The sequence below is a fragment of the Trichechus manatus genome, unplaced genomic scaffold (genome assembly GCF_000243295.1).
Source record: "Trichechus manatus latirostris isolate Lorelei unplaced genomic scaffold, TriManLat1.0 scaffold00047, whole genome shotgun sequence".
NCBI lineage: Eukaryota > Metazoa > Chordata > Mammalia > Sirenia > Trichechidae > Trichechus > Trichechus manatus.
Window position 1 is genome coordinate 11,774,654 of NW_004443983.1, and position 22,306 is coordinate 11,796,959.

The window sequence follows — 22,306 nt, forward strand, 5'->3', positions numbered from 1 at the left end:
GAGACCCTCTTCCCATTTTACAGATGAGGAAACTGAGGCACAGAGCATTTAAATAACCCAGTTAGTCTGGTTGTATAGCCTGTGTTCTTAACTATGATGCCATGCTGTTGTTTTAATGGTTTTGCTGATAAAACTGCTAAAAAATAATAAATACTAGATATTATATTAATGAATAAGTTTATAATAGTAATGTAACAGAAGAACATGGGTTTTAGAAGTAAAGTTGGGTTTGAATCCGAGGTCTGACAGTTTAAATTTAAACTCTTCCTTAATAGTTCTTCAGGCCTTAAATTTTTCTTTCTTGCTACTCTTTCCCCCATAAATCGTGAATCTGCATGAAATATGTTATTTGGTACTGTTAGTGCATTCACATTTTAACATAGAATTTAATGTTTTTCTCTAGGTTTATGATCTGTGAATATGTCTTCTAACAAACGACGTGTTATTAATAAATTTGGAATAATATCTTCTTCTTACTATGAAAAACTCTTCAAATGTAATAGTCAAAATTTAAATAAATCAAGGAGTGGCAAACCAACGTAAGTTTGAAAAAAAGTTTGTGTTATTAAAGTAAGGGACCCGTATACATTGTAGAGAATTTACAAAGTACAGAAAATTGTGAATAATAAAATAAGCATCCACAGGTCTATAACCAAGGATAAAAATGTTAAATTTTACTACTTTAAAATAAATAACTTTTTTGTAATTATCATATACTTTCTAAAATTTTGAATTCTACTCTTTTTATTTGAAATAAGTATTTTTCTGTATTGATATATCTTTTAAGATTCCATAGTCATAAAACGCATAAGAAAAAGTGTTTGATAACGACTTGTATTGTGAAGTATTTTAATTATTTATAAGTCATGATGGAGTGTTTTTCTGTATTTCAGATTGTTTCCTTGGGTTAACAGTTTCTAAAATGAAATTTCTATATTAATGTTTATAGGTAATTTATGAATTTTGGATGATTTTTAAATATTAAGAAAATTTAAAAAATGTAAAAAGTTGTTGTTGTTAGGTGACATCTAGTTGCTTCCGACTCATAGCGACACTGTGTACAACAGAATCAAACACTGCCCGGTCCTATGCCATCCTCACAATCCTTGCTATGTTGGAACCCACTGGTGCAGCCATTATGTGTCAGTCCATCTCATCTAGGGCCTTCCTCTTTTTGCTGACCTTCTGCTTTACCAAGCCTGATGTCCTCCTCCAGGGGCTGGTCCCTCCTGATAACATGTCCATAGTAAGTGAGACGAAGTCTTACCACCCTTGCCTCTAAGGAGCATTCTGGCTGTATTTCTTCCAAGACAGACTGGTTCATTCTTCTGGCAGTCCATGGTATATTCAGTATTCTTCACCAGCACCATAATTCAAAGGCGTCAGTTCTTCTTCTGTCTTCCTTATTCATTGTCCAGCTTTTGCATGCGTGTGAGGCAGTTGAAAATATCATGGTGTCGGTCAGGCACACCTTAGTCCTCAAAGTGGTGTCTTGGCTTTTTAACACTTTAAAGAGGTCTTTTGCAGCAGATTTGACCAATGCAATACATCGTTTGATTTCCTGACTGCTGCTTCCATGGACGTTGATTGTGTATCCAAGTAAAATGAAATCCTTGACAACTTACAATCTTTTCTCCATTTATCATGATGTTGCTTATTGGTCCAGTTGTGAGAATTTTTGTTTTCTTTATGTTGAGTTGTAAACCATACTAAAGGCTGTATAGTCTTTTATCTTCATCAATAAGTGCTTCAAGTCCTCTTTACTTTGAGCAAGCAGGGTTGTGTCATCTGCATATCGCAGCTTGTTAATTAGTCTTACACCAATCCTGATGCCACATTCTACTTGATATAATCCAGCTTCTCAGATTATTTGCTCAGCATACAGATTGAATAAGTAGGGTGAAAGGATACAACCTTGACACATACTTTTCTTGACTTTAAACTATGCAGTATCCCCTTGTTCTGTTCAAATGACTGCCTCTTGGTCTATGTACAGGTTCATCATGAGTGCAAGTTAAGTGTTCTGGAATTCCCATTCTTCAAAATGTTGTCCATAATTTGTTATGATCCACACAGTCTAATGCCTTTGCATAGTCAATACAACACAGGTGAACATCTTTCTGGTATTCTCTGCTTTCAGCCAAGATCCTTCTAACATCAGCAGTGATACCCCTAGCTCATTCCACATCCTCTTCTGAATCCAGCTTGAATTTATGGCAGTTCCCTGTCGATGTACACAGCTGTAATCTCTTTTGAATGATCTTCAGCAAAATTTTACTTGCATATGATATTGTTGGATAATTCCACTTTGTATTGGATCTCCTTTATTTGGAATGGAGACAAGTATGGATCTCTTCCAGTCAGTTAGCCAGGTAGCTGTCTTTCAAATTTCTTGGCATAGGTGGGTGAGCACCTCGTGCACTGCCTCCCTTTCTTGAAACATCTCAGTTGGTATTCTGTCAATTTCTGGAGCTTTGTTTTTTTTTTTTTGTTTTTTTTTTTAACTAATGCTTTCAGTGCAGCTTTGACTTCTTCCTTCAGCACCATTGGTACTTGATCATATGCTGCCTCCTGAAATGGTTGAACGTCGACTAATTCTTTCTGGTTCAGTGATGATGTGTATTCTTTCCATCTGGTTTTGATGCTTCCTGCGTTATTCAATATTTTGCCCATAGAATCCTTCAACACTGCAGCTCGAGGCTTAAACTTTTTCTTCAGTTCTCTTAGCTTGAAAAATACGAAGTGTATTCTTTCCTTTTGGTTTTCTAACTCCAGGTGTTTGGACATTTCATTATAATACTTTACTTTGTCTTCTTGAGCTGCCCTTTGAAACCTTCTGTTCAGATCTTTGACTTCATTTCTTCTGTTTGCTTTAGCTACTCAATGTTTAAAAGTATGTTTCAGAGTCTCTTCTGACATCCATTTTGCTCTTTTCTTTCTTTCCTGTCTAATGACCTTTTGCTTTCTTCATGTGTAATGTCTTTGATGTCATTCCACAACTCTTCTGGCCTTTGGTCATTAGTGTTCAATGCATCAAATCTATTCTTGAGGTGGTCTCCAAATTCAGGTGGAACATACTCAAGGTCATTTTTTTGGCTCTCGTGGACTTATTTTAATTTTCTTCAGCTTTAACTTGTACTTGAATGTGAGCAATTGATGGTCTGTTCCATAGTCGGCCCTTGACCTTATTCTGACAGATGATATTGAGCTTTTCCATCATCTCTTTCCACACATGTAGTTGATTTGATTCCTGTGTTTTCCTTCCCATGAGGTCCAAGTGTATAGTCGCTGTTTATGTTGTTGACAAAAGATATTTGCAATGAAGAAGTCATTGGTTTTGCAAAATTCTGTCATGAAATCTCCAGCTTCATTTCTATCACCAAGGGCATATTTTCCAACTACTGATCCTTCTTCGTTTCCAACTTCCGCATTCCAATCACCGGTAATTATCAATGCATCTTGATTGCATGTTTACATGAATTTCAGACTGCAGAAGTTGGTGTGTAAATTTGAATACTAGTTGTATTAACTTGTCTTCCTTGTAAGCTCATGGATATTATCCTATCACTAACAGCGTTGTACTTCAGGACAAATGTTGAAATGTTCTTTTTGATAGTGAATGCAACACCATTCCTCTTCAAGTTGTCATTCCTAGCATATGTTTGTCTTTTTCAAAATGGCCAATACCAGTCCATTTCAGCTCACTAATGCCTAGCATATCGATGTTTATGCATTCCATTTCATTTTTGATGACTTACAGTTTTTCTAGATTCATAATTTGTACATTCCATTTTCCGATTATTAATGGATGTTTACAACTGTTTCTTCACATTTTGATTCATGCCACATCAGTAAATGAAGGTCCCAAAAGCTTGACTCCATTCACGTCATTAAGGTTGACTCTTCTTTGAGAAGGTCTTCCCCAGTCGTGTTTTGAGTGCCTTCCACCCTGAGGGGCTCATCTTCTGGCACTCTATCAGACAGTGGTCCACTGCTATCCATAAAATTTTCACTGGCCAGTTTTTTCAGAAGTGGACCGCTGGGTCCTTCTTCCTAGTTTGTCTTATTCTGGAAGCTCCGCTGAAACCTTTCAACCAAGGTGACCCTGCTGGTATTTGAAATACCGCTGACAAAGCTTCCAGTATCACAGCAGCATGGAAGCCACCACAGTATGACAAACTGGCAGACATGTGGTGGATGTAAAATATATAGTACAGAATAGAACTTACATGTGGACCTATTGTTATATTTGTTTCAAATATGTTTCTTTAACAAAAAGTATTTCAACCAATAAAGTTGTTCTTTGACCACATGCCTTCCCAACTACAGTAATTGTGGCGTGTATCATTCCAGTTCATTTTTTACATTAATATACATGAATATAAAAATCATATTTTGCAAGTGTATATAAATGACACAGTGGCTGCAATAATGAGCCCAAACAAAGCAACAATTGTGAGGATGGTGCAGGACCAGGCAGTGTTTCCTTCTGCTGTACATAGGGTCACTATGAGTCAGAAACGACTCGATGGCACCTAACAACAACAATATAAATAAAATTATACCTAATGCATTTATGTGTAGCTAGCTTTTTAAAAACCACCATTATGTTTTTAATTCAATTAATATTGATAATTATGTATTTCCTTCATTTGTTGTAATGTCTACATAATGTTCATTTCCCCTTATCTTCACCGACACCTGATGATGTCAGACTTCTTAATTTTTGGCAGTAGATCAGAAGTGGTAATTGCCTGATAACTAATTAAATACATTTTCATGACATTTAATGATACTGAGCATCTTTTTATATGTTTGTTTCCATTACAGTAATGTTTCTGAATTATCTGTTTTTGTAATTGACCTATTTCCTTTTGTGTTGTCTTTTTCCTATTGATTTGTTGATATCCTTAAATATTATTACAAATTATCCCAGTCTGTGGTTTACCTTTTAACTTTGTTTTTGTGGTGTCTTTCATCATAAAACAAAACAAAACAAACATGTTGCCTTTGAGTTGATTGTGACTCATAGCCACCCTATAGGATAGAGTCGAACTGCCCCATTTTACCAATTTCTGCAGTCTGTAATTGATCAAACATGCAATCAAGATGAATTGATAATTACTGGTGATTGAAATGCAAAAGTTGGAAACAAAGGTTTCCCTGATTCTAATTTTTATGGAAGCAAACTGCCACATCTTGCTCCCTTGGAGCAGTTAGTGGGTTTGAACCGCTGACTTTTCCGTTAGCCACCCAGCACTTAACTACTGTGCCACAAGGGCTCCTTATCTTTCATCATACAGAAGTTTAAAAATTGGTGCAGTCATTACGTTTTTAAGGTTCATCCAAGTTGTTGAGTGTAGCTGTATTGTTTTTATTGCTGATTTTTTCATTTCCTTGGTCCATTTCATTGATATATAGCAAATGTTCCATTCATTCTGCTATCATCCAGTTAATGGTTGCTATGAACAGTGTTGTCATGAACATTCTTGTACAAGCATCCTTATGGCCATTCTAAGATACATACCTAGGAGAGGAATTGCTGGGTCATAGGATAGATATTTACCATTTAGTGAATAGAATTTATTAGCTTTTATGAGGTCAAATATGTCAGTCTTTTATCATTACTGATTTTTGTATCTTTGTTAAGAAATCTTTCCCTACCACAAGATCATGAAGGTATAATTATACATTATTTTTTAAAAACTTTATCATTTTGTCTTTCATGCCTGCAATCCATCTGGAAATGATATTTGTGAATGGTGTTAGGTTATAGGTCCAGTTTCCCTTTTTAAAATATACATATCAAATTGATCTAAGACCCTGTGTTGAAAAGAACATCCTTTCCCCATTGCTTTTCTAGTACAATTATTGCATAAATCAAGTGTTTGCATATAATGGGTATGTTTCTGGGCTCTCTATTCTGTTTTATTGGTCTGTTTGTCTGTTCTACACAAATATCACACTGCCTTAATGACTGTGGTTTAGTAATAACATTTAATAGTCAGTATGACAAATTTTTCAAACTTGTTCTTCTTCAGTGGTAACTTGACTATTTATTTTAGAATCAGCTTTTCATATTTTTTTCCAAAACTTGCTGGAGTGTTTTATTAGACTTTTTTTATTTTAAATCAGTTTGAGGAAGACTGACATCTTTCTCATGAGGATTCCAATCAGCAAACACGTCTCTCAATTTATGTAGTTTTTTAAAATTTTCTCAACAAAAGTTTATTTTTTAATTGAGGTATTACCCATCTTAGAGTTATTCCTAGGTATTTGATATTTTTGGTGCTGTTAGAGATTTTATGTATGTGTATTTTTTTAAAAAAAAGTATTTTCTAGGGGCTGCTAGTAGAGACACAATTGATTTTATACATTGATTTTTCAAACAGAAATTTTGCTAAACTCTCTTATTAATGCTAAACATACTTGTCTTAATTCAGATTTAAAAGCAATACTTTAACTGTAATGATTATGATTTTTTCAGCAAACCTTATCTGGTAGTTTAATTCTCTCGTGTATATGTGTGTGTGTGTTTAAACTCTACCAGATGTCATTACTGTTTTAATAGCCAGTATTCCTTTATATTTCAGTTTTTATTTACCACTCGTTTTGCTTTTCATTGCTTCCTAGAACTGCCATTGGGCTTATTTTTCTTTAAAGTAATGTACAACTTTTAGCATTTCCCTTAGTAAGATTTTGTTGAAGACAAGAATATCAATTTTTGTTTGTGTGAATATGTCTTTATTTTATTCTTATCCTTGATGGATGTTTAAAACTGAATATAGAATTGTCTTTGGACCATTATCATTTTTATTATTTTTTTGTCCAGCACATTGATGATACCACTCCACTGTTTCAAGCTTCCATTATTCCTGTTGAGAAGTTGGCTGAAATTTTAATGCCTTTTTTTTTTTTAAAAGATTAATCTGTTTTTTCCCTCTGGCTGCTTTAAAATTTTATTGTTGTATTCAGTGTCCTTCAGTTTTACTATGGTGTGTCAGAATGTAAAACTGTTTTTTCAGTTTATCTTACTTGGATTTGCTGGACCTTTTGAATCTGTAGACTATGTCTTACAATTCCTGAACAATGTTGTTGTTGTTATGTGCCATCAAGTTGATACCGACTTGTATCGACGCTATAGGGCAGAGTAGAACGGCACCATAGAGTTTCCTAGGCTGTAGTCTTTATGGGAGCAGATTACCAGGTCTTTTTTCCCCATGGAGCAACTTTTGGTTTTGGACCACTGACCTTTTGGATAGCAGCTGAGCGCTTATCCATGGTGCCACCAGGGCTCCTTACTGAAAAATTATCAAATATTATTTCTCCGAATAATGCTTTGGTACATTTTCTCTTCTGGGACTCTGATTAAATGAATTTCTCACATATTTTACTCTCTCCTTTCTATTTTCCTTATTTTTGTCTTATTCTACTGTATTTAGAATAATTTATTCTGATCTGTGATCTGCCTTTCATATGACTAATTCTCTTATTGTTAAATTTGTCCATTGAGTTTTTTAAAATATTATTTTATGTTTCTAGTCATTCAGCTTCTTTGTTTTGAGTCTGCTATGTAGACTTCTAGTTTGTGGTTCCCTGTAGATACTTTTAAGGGTATTGTTGGATACGCATGATGGGTTTATAATTTCTATCTGATTATCCCAATACTGGAGTCTTGGTAAGTTTATTTCTGCTGTTCTCATGTTATCTTTTTCCTTGTATCTTATCATTGCTCAGTTGCCCATAAAAAGAGATGTTTCCGTGTGTTCTTTGATGTCTAGGAGAAATGTGCATTCCTCCAAGAATCTTTGAATTTAATTCTCTAACAGTATCTGTAAATGCTACCAGTCTGGACAACTGAAACTAAATTCACTGCCTAAGTTTTCTACGAATCAAGGAAAATTGGAAGTTGTCAAAAATGAAATGGAACGTTTGCAGATTAATATCCTAGGCATTAGTGAGCTGCAATGGACTGGTATTGGCCATTTTGAATAGAACAATCACATGGCCTACTATGTCGGGAATGACAGATTGAAGACGAACAGCACCACATTCATCGTCAAAAAGAACATCTGAAGATCTATCCTTAAATACAATGCTGTCAGTAATAGGATAATATCTATATACCTACAAGAAAGACCAGTTAATACGACTGTTATTTACATTTACCCACCAACCACTAATGCCAGAGATGAAGAAATTGAAGATTTTTACCAGCTTCTGCGGTCTGTAATTGAGCAAACATGCAATCAAGATGAATTAATAATTACTGGTGATTGGAATGTGAAAGTTGGAAACAAAGAAGAAGGATCAGTAGTTGGGAAATATGATGGAAACGACTCCAGAGATCACATGGTAGAATTTTGCAAGACCAATGACTTCTTCATTGCAAATACCTTTTTTCAGTAACATAAATGGAGACTATATAGGTGGACATCGCCAGATGGAATACATAGGAATCAAATCAACTACATCTGTGGAAAAAGACAGTGGAGAAGCTTAATATTATCAGTCAGAACAAGGCCAGGGATTGACTGCAGAACAGAACATCAATTACTCATATACAAGTTCAAGTTGAAGCTGAAGAAAAATTAGAACAAATCTACGAGAGCCAAAGTACGACCTTGAGTATATCCCACCTGAATTTAGAGACCATCTAAAGAACAGATTTGCCACACTGAACATTAATGACCAAAGATCAGACAAGTTGTGAGATGACATCAAGGACATCATACGTGAAGAAAGCAAAAGGTCATTAAAAAGGTGGAAAAGAAAGAAAAGACCAAAATGGAAACTTGCTCTTGAACACAGAGTAGCTAAAGCGAAAGGAAGAAATGATGAAGTGAAAGAGCGAAACAGAAGATTTCAAAGGGCGGCTTGAGAGGACAAAGTAAAGTATTATGATGAAATGTGCAAAGACCTGGAGTTAGAAAACCAAAAGGTAAGTATACACTGGGCATTTCTCAAGCTGGAAGAACCGAGGAAAAAATTCAAGCCGTGAGTTGCAATATTGAAGGATTCTATAGGCAAAATATTGAACAACGCAGGAAGCATCAAAATAAGATGAAAGGAATACACAGAGTCACTGTACCAAAAAGAATTGGTCGACATTCAGCTATTTCAGGGGGTAGCATATAATCAGGAACTGATGGTACTGAAGGAAGAGGTCCAAGCTGCACTAAAAGCATTGGTGAACAAGGCTCCAGAATTGGAATACCAGTTGAGTTTCAAAAAACAGAAGCAACTCTGGAAGCGCTCACTCATCTATGCCAAGATATTTGGAAGAGAGTTACCTGGCCAACCAACTGGAGGAGATCTGTATTCGTGCCAATTCCAAAGAAAGGTGATCCAACGGAATGCAGAAATTATCAAACAATATCATTACTATCACATACAAGTAAAGTTTTGCTGTAGATAATTCAAAAACAATTGTAGCAGTACATCAACAGGGAAATGCCAGAAAGTCTAGCTGGATTCAGAAGAGGACATGGAATGAGAAATATCATTGCTGATGTTGATGGATCTTGGCTGAAAGCAGAGAATACCAGAAAGATGTTTACCTGTGTTTTATTGACTCTGCAAAGGCATTTGACTGTGTGGATCATAACAAATTACGGATAACTTTGTGAAGAACAGAAATTACCAAACACTTAATTGTGCTCATGCAGAACCTGTATATAGACCTAGAGGCAGTCGTTCGAACAGAACAAAGGGTATTTCTTGGTTTGAAATCAGGAGAGGTGGGCGTTAGGGTTATATCCATTCACCATACCTATTCAGTCTGTATGCTGAGCCAATAATCCAAGAAGCTGGACTATATGAAGAAGAATGCAGCATCAGGATTGGAGGAAGATTCATTAACAACCTGTGATATGCCCATGACACAACCTTGCTTACTGGAAGTGAAGAGGACTTGAAGCACTTACTGATAAGATCAAAGACTACAGCTTTCATTATGAATTACACCTCAATATAAAGAGAACAAAAATCCTTATGACTGGACCAATAAGAAACATCATGATAAATGGAGAAAAGATTGAGGTTGTCAAGGATTTCATTTTACTTGGATCCAGAATCAAAGCGCATGGAAGCAGCAGTCCAGAAATCAAACAATGTATTGCATTGGGCAAATCTGCTGCAAAAGACTTCTTTAAAGTATTAAAAAGCAAAGATGTCAGCTTGAGGACTAAGGTGCACCTGACCCAAGTCATGATATTTTCAATTGCCTCATATGCATGTGAAAGCCAGAGAAGGAATAAGGAAGACTGAAGAATTGATGCCTTTGAATTATAGTGTTGGCTATAAATATTAACTATACCATGGACTGCCAGAAGAATAAACAAATCTGTCTTTGAAGAAGTACAGCTAGAATGCTCCTTATAAGCAAGGATATTGAAACTTCATCTCATGTACTTTGGGCATATTATCAGGAGGGACCAGTCCCTGGAGAAGGACGTCATGCTTGGTAAAGTGGAGCATCAGCGAAAAAGAGGAAGACCCTTAATGAGACTGGATTGACTCAGTGGCTGCAGTAATGGGCTCAAACATAGCAACAATTATGAGGTTGGCACAGGACTGGGCAGTGTTTCCTTCTTTTGTATATAGGGTTTCTATGAGTTGGAACCTACTCAGAGGCACCTAACAAGTTTTCTTGGCCAACCAAATCTGTGTTTTCTGGGGCTATATTTCTAAGCTGGACTTAACTTCAGCAACAGATTTTTTTTTCTTTTTCTTTCCTTGTCTGTTTATCACCAGTGGAGCCTTCTCAATAGCTGTCTGGTTTAGTTTTGATTGCCTTTACGTCAGGAGTGTCTGGGTGGCACAAATGGTTAAGCATTTTACTACTAACCTGAATGGTAAGTGGTTAGAAATCACCTGTAGGATCCTTAGTGTTCTGCTTTTGAAAGGACACAGTGAAGTTCTACTCTGAAGCACATGAACTCACTTCATGGGTTGGAATCAACTTAATTGAAACTGATTTTCTTTTTTTTTTTTTTTTTTTGACCCTTACCTCAGATGTTTAGTCTTTTGGGGTTCAGGCAAGATGGACAGTCTCCTTTGAGCTTCCCATGATTGAAAATCATGGCTTTTTTTTTTTTTTAACTGTTAGATTGCTTAAAACCATACTTGTTCTTCTCCCTGCAACTCTCTTTATCAAGGAAAACCAGACTCGGTCCCTGGCATCAAATGTCTGAGCTGAAGCAGGGACCAACCTTGCACCAAGGAACACCATCTTTGTTTTGTTTTTTTTGTTGTTGTTATGTGTTGCATAAATATTGTCAAGACCTCATACTGCATTTTCTTCGTTTATTCTTCTTTGGACAGACAAGTTTTTGCAGGCTCAGTGTGGGCCCTGCAAAGACACTTGTAGGTATGTGTACATTCTTCAAATGAAGCACTAAAGTCCATACATTTCTGGGCTAAAGAGAAAACAAAATCTTGCAATGAATTAGTGGTGCAGAGCATACTATTTTGTGACTATTTTATTTTATTGTATATAGTCTTTTTTTGTTTGTTTTTGCTTTTCCTACTGCATCTCAGAGATGGAAGAGACCAAAAGATTTCAAAGACTTAGCTCAAGAGTACACATTTATTTTAGCTGACTGGAAAAAATATTAAAGGGAATGTAAGTCTTACATTAGGAAGATTTAGTCAAGCAATTATATTTTTTTTTAAATCTTTTTCACAGATGCTACTTGATATTTTTTATCTGTGAGAAATGTTAGTAAGCCTAAAATTTTTCCTTTTTATTAATGTTCCTGACACTTATATTTAGTAAAGTGTTCTTTGCAAATACATGCTCTAAATATTTGGATATATTATTTGTACATATGTCTTATTATTGATTTTGATATATATAATACAGTATAGCTTTTTGAATATGATATAGCTCTGTAAGGTAGGCTCTAAATATGTGCTGTCAGCAGTAAGAAGAAACTTTTCTAGACTCATTTATAGTCTCGTCATTTGTTTGATTTCTAGTCTTTGGCTTTCATTTGTCTGAATTATTGTAATCCTTTAAATGAAGTTCTAATGGTTAAGACCTTGCCGTAGGTCTGTTAATTTTAGCCTGAGACATCTATACTTGGAGTTGATTAAAAATGATTTAGACAAAAATATGGTAACTTAGGAGCTGGATGGCAATAAAGAGCATGAGCACATTCAATATATTGTAGTGTAGCTTCCTTTAGGGTACATTGTCCCAAATGGGAGATCGGTAGCTATTGACGAGATTATCTATATACAGTACAGTTTTGGGCCTTGTTCTTGTTGGGCCAATAGAGAAAGTTTGGCTGTGATGGCTCACATCCTGGGGGCTTGCATCTTCTAAAACATATTTAAAGGATTATTATTTCCTGCTCATGTACATTGTTAATGTTGTTAGGTGCTGGCTGTTAGGTGCTGTCGAGTTGGTTCTGACTCATAGGGATCCTGTGTACAACAGAACAAAACAGAACGAATATTATTATTATTATTCCTCCTTTGATATCTACTTTACTCAGACTTGTTGACCCCATTCTCCAGCACCTGTGTCTCTCCTTGAACTGGTTGATTGTTGTGGCTCTCTGACAGAAACCCATATTATGGAGGGAAAACAAATATCGTCAGGGTTCTACTCCATTTCTTCCTTGGAGATATTATTACCCTTACATTTGGTAAGATCTTCCCCAAGAATAATTGTCCTGGATTTTATCAAACCTTTCTTTGTAGCATCAGGGGAAGATTAACCCACTGTCAAAAGAACTTTATATGCATGGTTTTAAGATGAAATCTCTCAGAGTCGTTAATTTTTACTTTTCTGTTAGCTAAAGGGAGAAATGTCAGAGATAAAATTTAAAGTTCTTTTCCTTAGCAAAAAAATACAGGTAGAGTTTGTCAGTCTTTAGTAGTCAAATACATCAATTTGAGTACTGTTATCCATGCCAAACAATTAACTCTCTTTGGGGTTAATAATCACATTTCTCAAAAGATAAAGTTATATTTTAGAAGTCTAGATGTTTGTAAGTGGGCTTCTTACAGGCAGCCTTGAAAGGACCACTAACTGTTACTGTTTTAAGAATAGAGTGGTTACAAATGTGAGCATACATTTAGAAAAGGAAGTAGGGCTTTAGTCTTATAAATATTTTTAGCTTTCAATTTCATCTAAGTTTCTTCTACTTGATTTTACCAATTTTAGCGTCCCCTTGTCTGTTTAGTTCCCTTTATTACCGCCGACTGAGTACGAGGCTTAAGACAGTATTCCATTTGCTAAAACTGAATCAGAAATTTATTATCTAAAGAAATATAAAGGCCTAATAAAAGAACATATTTAACCGCAGATTTTTTAAAAAATGAATATAAAGCCTGTATTTTTTGACTTCATACCATAAAGCCTGTTGGGTATCCACAGTGTGATGATGATGTAATCAGTAACGCAAGTATCAGAGATAGCAGAGGATATTTCCAGTGTCTGACCTCAAAAGCCCAGGCCCAACATCAGTGAGTCAGGAATGATAAACGTAAGGGAGGTGTACATAAAGTACATTTCTGTACATGTCCGTATCACTGACTGTTTATGTCCTTTGGATTAACAAATCTGTCCCTGGATTTCTCGTACATTCAAAGGTGTCATATACACACCTGACAGGGCCAGACCATTCTTTCATTCTGTTGGTACTTCTGATTTTTAGGAGAAGCTGTGTCATTTATTATTTCAATTGTCTTTCTGTTTCAATTCCACTTTTTTCACCTTCCCATCACACAAAACTCAATAAGAGTAGCCAGTATTCAGTGTCTTTGTTTCTTTTCTCATCATGTACTTATTGCCTCCCTGAAATCTGGGTTTTGTTTTTCTTTCTCTAGTGAAACTGCTCTTTTAAAGATTTCTACTAACTTTATAAACATGAACTCTAATGATTTTCTGTCTGTCCTTAGTCTTGCAGATATCTCTGTAGCATGTGTACTTTTGGTCCTTGTTATTATCTTCAATCTATTCTTCTTTTGTATCTCACCCTAGGATTGTTCATTGGCATGGAAAAGTCACCATTCAAATTAACTTAAGCAAAAAAACAAAAACAAAAACAAAACAAAAAACAAAACTTAATGAACAGACATAGGGCTATCTCATGAAATCTCTGAACAGAAGGTATAGCCAGACCTCATTCATTTATTTAGTACTCACTATGTGTTCTCTACCAGGTGCTAGAGATAAAATGGTCAGTATAACAGACATTTCCACTAGACTACAGATTTAAAGAGTAGAGACTCTGGCTATACATTAGTGAATCATCCAGCAAACATTGATTGGGAGTTACAATGGTGAATGAGACAGAAAGCAACTTTCTGAGATTTGGAGTGCTTTGTCTTGAACAGCCCCTCACTAAAAGTCACCTCTTGACTGTACGTGATCTTTCAGCTCCAACATCAACTAATTAAAGTCTCAGGTAATTGTTTAAAATTCCTGAAGGGAGGATTGTATTGGTCCAGCTGGAGTCAGATGTCTACTATGACCCAATCAACTATGGCAGCTGGAGATGGAGTCATATGGAACTAAGATAGAATGTTGATCTACCTGTTCAACAAGGATTATAAGTAATGGGCAATTCACAGAAAAGGAATTTATACCCCCAATTATACACATATATTTACATTTCATGGTGTATGACTTTCCTGAATCTCCTTAAATCATATTGACTCTTTCTTCTTTCCATCTTTTCTCCTAACTAGGATTTGTCCGTAGAGCTTCCTTTAACTCTTTTTTTCCCCATCAATACTCTTCCTCTTGTGATTCATGGTTTTTACTATCACTGATATGTAGATAAAGCTAAAATCTCTATTTCCAGATCTTCTCCATTTCCTCATACCTGCCTCACAAATCAATTTGGATTATACACCTCTCCACTTGGATGTCTCACAGGTAAATCATCCTCTGTATGTCCAGAATGGCACAGATTATCTGCCCAAATTCCTCCCATCCAATTCTTTTGATGGCATCTCCCTACTCCTTATCACATAGACTGAAAATCTTGAGGTCATCTGTATGTCCACTCTCATGGTTTCTTTTCCTACATCCTATCAGTCATCAAGCTCTTTTGACCAGTCTACCTAATTGCTCACATCAGTTTACTCTTCCTCATTATAATTGCCCAAACTGAAGTTCAGACCTTTACTACTGCTTGCTTAAACTGTTGAAGCACCTGCCCTACTGTTTAACAATGGCCAGTCCTTATTCCATTCAGCATAAGGCTTTCAGTTTAGTCATTCTAAGGCTCATAGGGTGTTGTCCTCATCTGTCTAATCAAAGCTGAATCACCGCTGTACTTCTGTTCTAATCACATCGCCCCTCTGTTCAATAACTCTGTATTAATTATCAAATAATAAACATGTCTGTGAATAAAATAGAATTAGGGCCTACTGCAACTAAGAAAATCTAAAATATCAAGACACAAAAAATAGAAGTTTATTTCTCTGCATGTAATCAGTCCAGAGCTGGTAATTATGATCCAGGACCTAGGTTCCTTCTATTTAGCTGCTCTGCTGCACATAGCTTACTCTTAAAGCCATGTCATGGGTCCAAGTGGCTGCTGGATCTCCAAGTATGGCAGTTATATTACATGCAGCAGGATAGAGGAGGGGAAGAAGAAGGGCTTTTACCCCTTTCAGGCAACATCCTAGAAGTACTTCCTGACTATTACTTGCATCCTACTGGTTGGAACTTAGACATATGGCCATAGGTAATTTACAAGGAAGAATCTTTTAGTAAGAAAAGGGAGAGAATAGACATTGGTGTAGGCATCTTCAAGTCTCTACTGCAGTCTGTCTGGGGGGTTTACAATCCACTTTACCCAAAAAATTTGGTCTTTGTCCTTGGTTCCTGAGAGATAACCTCTAAAACCTTAGAATTTCCCTAGTGCTTGAAGTATCTTTGATGAGGGCTGTAGTCCACACTTACCTAACAGGTTATGCTAATGAATTGACTCTTGGGTGGGTATGACCAGGTCAGAAAGACTCACATGTGATATAAGTTGACCTCAGAATAGGGTTGAGTTCAGTCAGTCTTACGTACATAATGAGGCTCCAGTAAAGGCTCTGGACATGGGCTTCCTGGTTGATGGTAGACACCGGTACACATGGGAGGGTGTCCTTTGGGACATGAAAGCTTTGCATTGGGAACCCTCCCCAGAACTCACCTTATGTGTCTCATCATATGCGTCCTTTTTGCTATAGTAAAACTGTAATCATAAGTACATATAGTGCTTTCCTGAGTTCTGTTAGTCATTCTAGCAAATTACCAAACCCGAGGGAGTAGTGAGCCCTGGTGTCACAGTGGTTAAAGCTCTTGGCTGCTAACCAGAAAGTTGGCGGTTTGAACCCACAGGGGAAAACGACAAGGCAGTCTGCTTCCATAAAGGTTTACAGCCTTGGAAACCCTATGAGGCAGTTCTACTCTGTCCTATAGAGTTGCTATGACTCAGAATTAACTCCACGGCAGTAGGTTTTCGTTTGGGAGGGAGTAGTGGGAGCCAGCAGGTCAGAAGTGAGGGGGGGCTTGGAGACCGCTGAGTTTCTGGTTGACATTCTGAGGGGGCAGTGGGGACCCATGAGTTTGTAGCCAGCGGGTCAGAGTGAGGCAAGCTTGCAACTGTCATCTGAAGTCTTGGGCAGATGGGGCAGTTTGGAGGACTGTGCCACTTCATTTGTAAATTCTACTTATTTCGAGATAGTTAGACTCAGCTGGTGTCAGAATTGAATTGAATTTGATTGACTGACAACATACACCATTCAATGCCATTTACATTTGTTCTCAATTTTACATTTCCATCTTCATTTCCTATCTTGATTTTAAGTGTTCATCACCCTATGCTAGATTCAAGCTCTTCATTTTTTTTCTTTGTTCTTGTTTATATTAGTTATGGTAAAGTAGAAACAACTATAAGAAAGAGGCCTCCAATTATCAGTAGCTTAAGTAAGATAGAAACCAAACCTGTTGTCAAGTCGATTCCAACTCATAGAGACCCTATAGGACAGAGTGTGGCCTTATAAGACAGAGTAGAATGGCCCCATAGGATTTCCAAGGAGCAGCTGGTGGATTCGCACTGCCGACCTTTGGGTTAGCAGCCAAGCTAGTAAGAGACAGTAGGATTCAAATCCCAGGCAGTCTAGTCTATGCAATTAACCATTATACTATGTTGCCTCAAACTGATAAGACAAAAAAAAAAAAAGCCAAAGAAGAAGAAGAAAAAAAAAAAAAAGGACAAAGTATATAAACATAGGCTACAGAATAGAAAATATGAGGCCATTCATATAGGAAAGTACACTCAGGAATGCTAGTAGTTAGGAAGATACAAATTTTAAACCACAGGGATATACCATTTTCATCAATCAAATTGACAAAGGTTAAAAAGATTAATATCATCCTGTCCCGGTGAGGATATGGGAAATTTTCAGCTTTGCTAGTAGGAATATATAGGAATTACTATAATATTTTTTGGAGAGTAATTTTAGAAAAAATTTTTATTGTAATTAAGATTAAATACACTCTTGGATCTTGCATCTGCTTTTAAAAACTTTCTTGTGAAATATTATTCATACAGGAGAGTATATAAAATATAAATGCAAAGCTTAATGAATTATTATAAAGCAAATTCTTTTGTATTCACCAGGTGAAGAAGTAAATCATTTTCAGAGCCAAGAAGCTTCTCTTATAACTTCTTCCAATAAAACCCCTCTTTTCCTGCTATCTATCTCTGCTATACAAGCTTTTCCTTATTTTTCTTTGTTTATGCTTTATGTAAATGGAATCATATAATATGTATTCTTTTTGTTTCTGGATTAACATTATGTTTCTGAGATCATCTACATTCTACATGTAGCTGTAGTTCATTTATTTCCCTAATATTGAATATCCACTTTTGAGGTTTTTTTGGCTCCACTAGACAGATTCACACGATTATGATAGATCAAACTTACCATTGACTTCACTTAGGAAACACAACATACCAGCAGGATAATAGTTGTTTCTCTTCGGAGAGAGTTCTTATAGTAGAAAACACAGCAGAATGGAGTGGGAGCTAGTCGTTTTGGGCCCCACCAAATGATTGCTTATGTGAGGAAATGAGACCCACAGAACTGGGTACAATAGATCCACTGGCTTAGATTCTACATGTCACAAAGTGAAACAATGACTTTTTTAAAAAACAGATTTATAGGTTTCTGCGAAGGACATGCCCAGACACAAGAGTCACCAACTACTCAGGGAAGCCCCAAGGTCCGTCTTGTCAGGTTGTTGTTAGTTGCTGTTGAGTCTGCTGTGACTCATGGTGACCCCATGTACAGTAGAATGAATCATTGCCTGGTCTTGTGCCATCTTCATAATTGTTGGTATGCGCAAGTCCATTGTTGCAGTCACTGTGTGTTTTGAGTGCTTTCCACCTAGGGGGGCTCATCTTCTGTTGTGATTCATAGGATTTTTATTGGCTAATTTTCAGAAGTTGATTGCCAGGCCTTTCTTTCTAGTCTGTCTTAGTCTGGAAATTCTGCTGAAACCTGTCCATCCTGCTATTATTTGAAATATTGGTGACATAGCTTCTGGCATCATAGCAACATGCAAGTCACCACAGTATGACAAACTGACAGATGGGTGGTGGTCTTGTTGGGTATTTATAGTTTATTCACAGTCCTTCTAGTTCATATATAGTCTACCAATCAGAGGTCATTTTTACCATGTGCAGTGGTTCCAGTAACACAGCTGAGAGATTAGAGTTATTTTAGACTCTTCATATTGAGCAGGCCCATGTAGATCAAAGAAATCTGATCCCAGATGGCTACTAACAAAGAGGATTTTTACTAGGCAATTATCTCTAAGACTTGAATGGAGAACAGGAAGCCAGGGGTGGAGTTACTCATTTCAGAATGCCCAATTCTAGCAAATTTTGTGAGTTCTAATTTCTCAACTCTTCTACTCTTCTCCTGTAAGCTCCATTAGGGTAGAGTTGTCTGTCTTCTTTTATTGACCATTGTATCCCCAGTGCCAACTTTAGTGCCTGCTATATAGTAAACATTCAATAAATGTTTACTGAATGAATGAGTGAATAAATGCCCATTTTAGGATGGCAGTTAAATAGTTGGTTATTTCATAAATTGCCCTTCTCTGGAATGCCTATATTTGGCTCCAGTTTACAGAACATCTCACCTTTGCTTCTGCTCAGCACTGTCATTACTTTTGGGTTCATCTGTCTCCTCAGTAGGGCTGTGAGTTACTCAGAAGCAAAATCTGATTTTTATTCACATTTTCACTCTATATCTCACAGAACAACTAATTTAGTACGTTCTAAATATAGTAGGTTCTTGAAAAAGTGTTTTATGTTTCCAGATCACTGCTTCTAATGACATAACTCATTTGATCATTTGATCACACAAAAAACACAATTAATTGATTCTACTACCTACTCACTGTTCCTCTCACACCACTTTTGAACCCATGCCCATCTTAAGTTATGTGATCCAGCATTATGATCACTCTACTCATTCTCCTGTCTACACCTTCAACTTACTTGTCCCACTTCTGTTTGAAATACTTGTTAACTCCCTCTACATTTACCTCGTGGAATCCTAAACACTCACAAGGCTTTAAAGAAAATATGTGTGCTAACGACTCAAAAATTGATAGATCTAGCCTAAAACTTTCCCTTGAAATTCAGTCACATGTCCAACTGTTTATTCTATGTCTCCACTTGAATGACAACAGTCATCTTAAACATAGCATGTCCAAATCTGAACTTATACTCTTCCCTCATCCCAAACCTGCTCCTCTAGCAGTCTTCCCCATCTCAATTCCATCCTCCCAGTTATTCAGCTCAGTCATGACTCCTTTCTGTCATACCTCGTTTCTAATCCATTGTCCAGGTTGATGGGAACTAGCAACAAATTTCAAAATATATCCATTATCCAAATTCTTCTACTTACTTACCTTGCCATAATCCTGATCCAAGCCACCATTTCCTGTTACTTAACTAACTGTATGCTCCCTCTCTTGCCACATCCCATTCTTCACTCACCAGTCTTCCCCATCCCCCTGTTCTCAACACAGCAACTGGAGTAATTCTGTTAAAACTTAAGTCAAATCATGCCACACCTCTTCTCACAGCTCTGCAATAGCTTCTCGCCTCACTCAGAGGCAGTCTGGCTACTTGTTGCCTCCTCTCTGACCTTTCCACCCTTGCTTATTCACTCCAGCCACAGTTGGACTGATACCACTTGCATGGAGGGAGTAAAGGTTTTGCTTAAATTTAACCAACACTGATGTATGTGAGAGACCGTATCAGTCTTCAACATAATAGAAGCTGTTCTGGATTTTACCTATGAAGAAGGCATATGCTAACAAGACTTCTGACAACCATCAGAGTTTTTTTTTTTTTTTTTTCAGAAGCAAAAAAGATCTTTGTCCTCATAAAAACTATGTTCCTCAATCCAAGAGAAGGGCAAGATAAATCTAGGAGGCCTGTGTATATATTTTTTTGTTGTCCTGATTTTTTTGTGTAAAATATTCTTATTAAAAAGGCAAAGTACCTTTTCTAGAAAATAGTTATACTTAGCTGCTTTAAGTTGATTAATTAAAAATTGGAACTGATAGCTATAATTATTTTTATTTAGACCATCATTTTCAGTCACAAGAGAATACATCTTGAGATTCAACCATACACAGAACCTAAGAGAGAAGGAACAGTTAAAGGAACGAATTACAAAAAATATTCTTAGATGTAAGGTAATGGTACACTATTTGATTACTTTTGTATGTGAAATTTTTTTTCTACCTGATGGATGATTACATGTTCTAAAATATTGGAAGAAAATGTAAGTATACAATTTTTCTTTAGTTATAAAGTCAGTTAAGAATATTAATGCAAATGGAAGTTAAAGCTTGTAACCAAATAATTCAATGTCAAATGGCTTTTTGGGTAAAGGTTTCCCATAAATTATTGGAGAATATAGCTATTGGTACCAGTCCAGCAGCCCACAGCAAAATATCAAAGACTGGCAAATAAATCATTATGAAAAATTTTCCTGAAAAAAAGTTAACTACGATATGTTGTTGTTGTTAGGTGCCCTCAATTCGATTCCAACTCATAGCGACCCTGTGTACAACAGAATGAAACACTGTGTGGTCCTGCACCATCCTCACAATCATTGTTATGCTTGAGCCAGTTGTTACAGCCACTGTATCAGTGCATCAGGTTGAGGGTCTTCCTCTTTTTCGCTGACCCTCTACTTTACCAAGCATGATGTCCTTCTCCACGGACTGATCCCTTCTGATAACATGTCCAAAGTGTGTGAGACGAAGTTCTGCCATCCTCGCTTCCAACGAGCATTCTGGCTAAGATATGATACAACCCAAAAAGGAAACAAAGCCTTTCTAAACATTCACTAAACACACACAAAATACTCTGTTCTTTGTAATGAACTGTTCTTCACCTACCTTACAAAAAATACAATCTTTAAAGCATTAATTCTCAAATTTTGAAATAGGTATCCAAAGAGAACAGGAAGTGAAATAAGTCCTTGCTTTTTCTTTCCTACATTAGATTCAGTTTCAGTTAGGCAGAGAATTAATATATATGTGATTTTGCTATGATACCAAATACTTAATGAAGTAAAAACTGCATAAAAGTAGTGCATAAATTAAATCACCTGTTTTTTTCCCCAGTCTTTTGTTTCATAATTGCCTAAGTATTTAAAATTTTTGAAAAACCTATTTTTAAAAATTTGATTAGAAGAAAGAGTATACTTGGGAGCCCTGGTGGTGCAGTGGAGAGTTACCGCTGCTGACCAAAAGGTCGGCGGTTTGAATCCACCAGGTGCTCCTTGGTAACTTTATGGGGCAGTTCTACTCTGTCATATCGGGTTGCTGAGTCGCAGTTGACTTGACAGCAATGAATTTGGTTTGTTTTTTGGTTTTTCATGAGTATGCATGCAGGCAGGTGCCAGGAGGAGCACCCATCAGTGAGCTTCAGGCTGACTGCCCCTGGGGAATGGGCCCAATAAGGGAAGAGAGACAGAGGGCACCCTGGACAGTCTTGATTATCTCTTTATGTTCATCAGCGTTGGCTCATTAACACTGAAGTAGCCAGTTTTCCAGCAAATTGACATCAAACTAGTTTCTGGTTAATCACATTTCCTCATTACTTTCCATTATAAAATCAGAGATGCAATCTCTTGGGGGTAAATGAGATAAAAGTAATTCCTAGAAAGTAAAGCGAGAGAATTATTTTCAGCAAATAATTAATGATACTACTCAGGATATTAGGAGCCCTGGTGGCTCAGGGGTTAA

The 22,306-nt window shown here is 36.6% G+C and overlaps 1 protein-coding gene across 1 annotated transcript in view; it reads left to right on the top strand.

The window, feature by feature from the left end:
- The first annotated feature begins 420 nt into the window (after positions 1-420).
- TMEM232 (transmembrane protein 232) overlaps positions 421-22,306 on the top strand; it is a 213,247-nt gene continuing 191,361 nt past the window's right edge. The window contains exons 1-2 of the mRNA XM_004377012.2: positions 421-539; positions 20,632-20,743. Of these exons, the coding sequence (XP_004377069.1) occupies positions 421-539; positions 20,632-20,743 (231 nt within the window). The remainder of the gene's footprint in view (positions 540-20,631; positions 20,744-22,306) is intronic.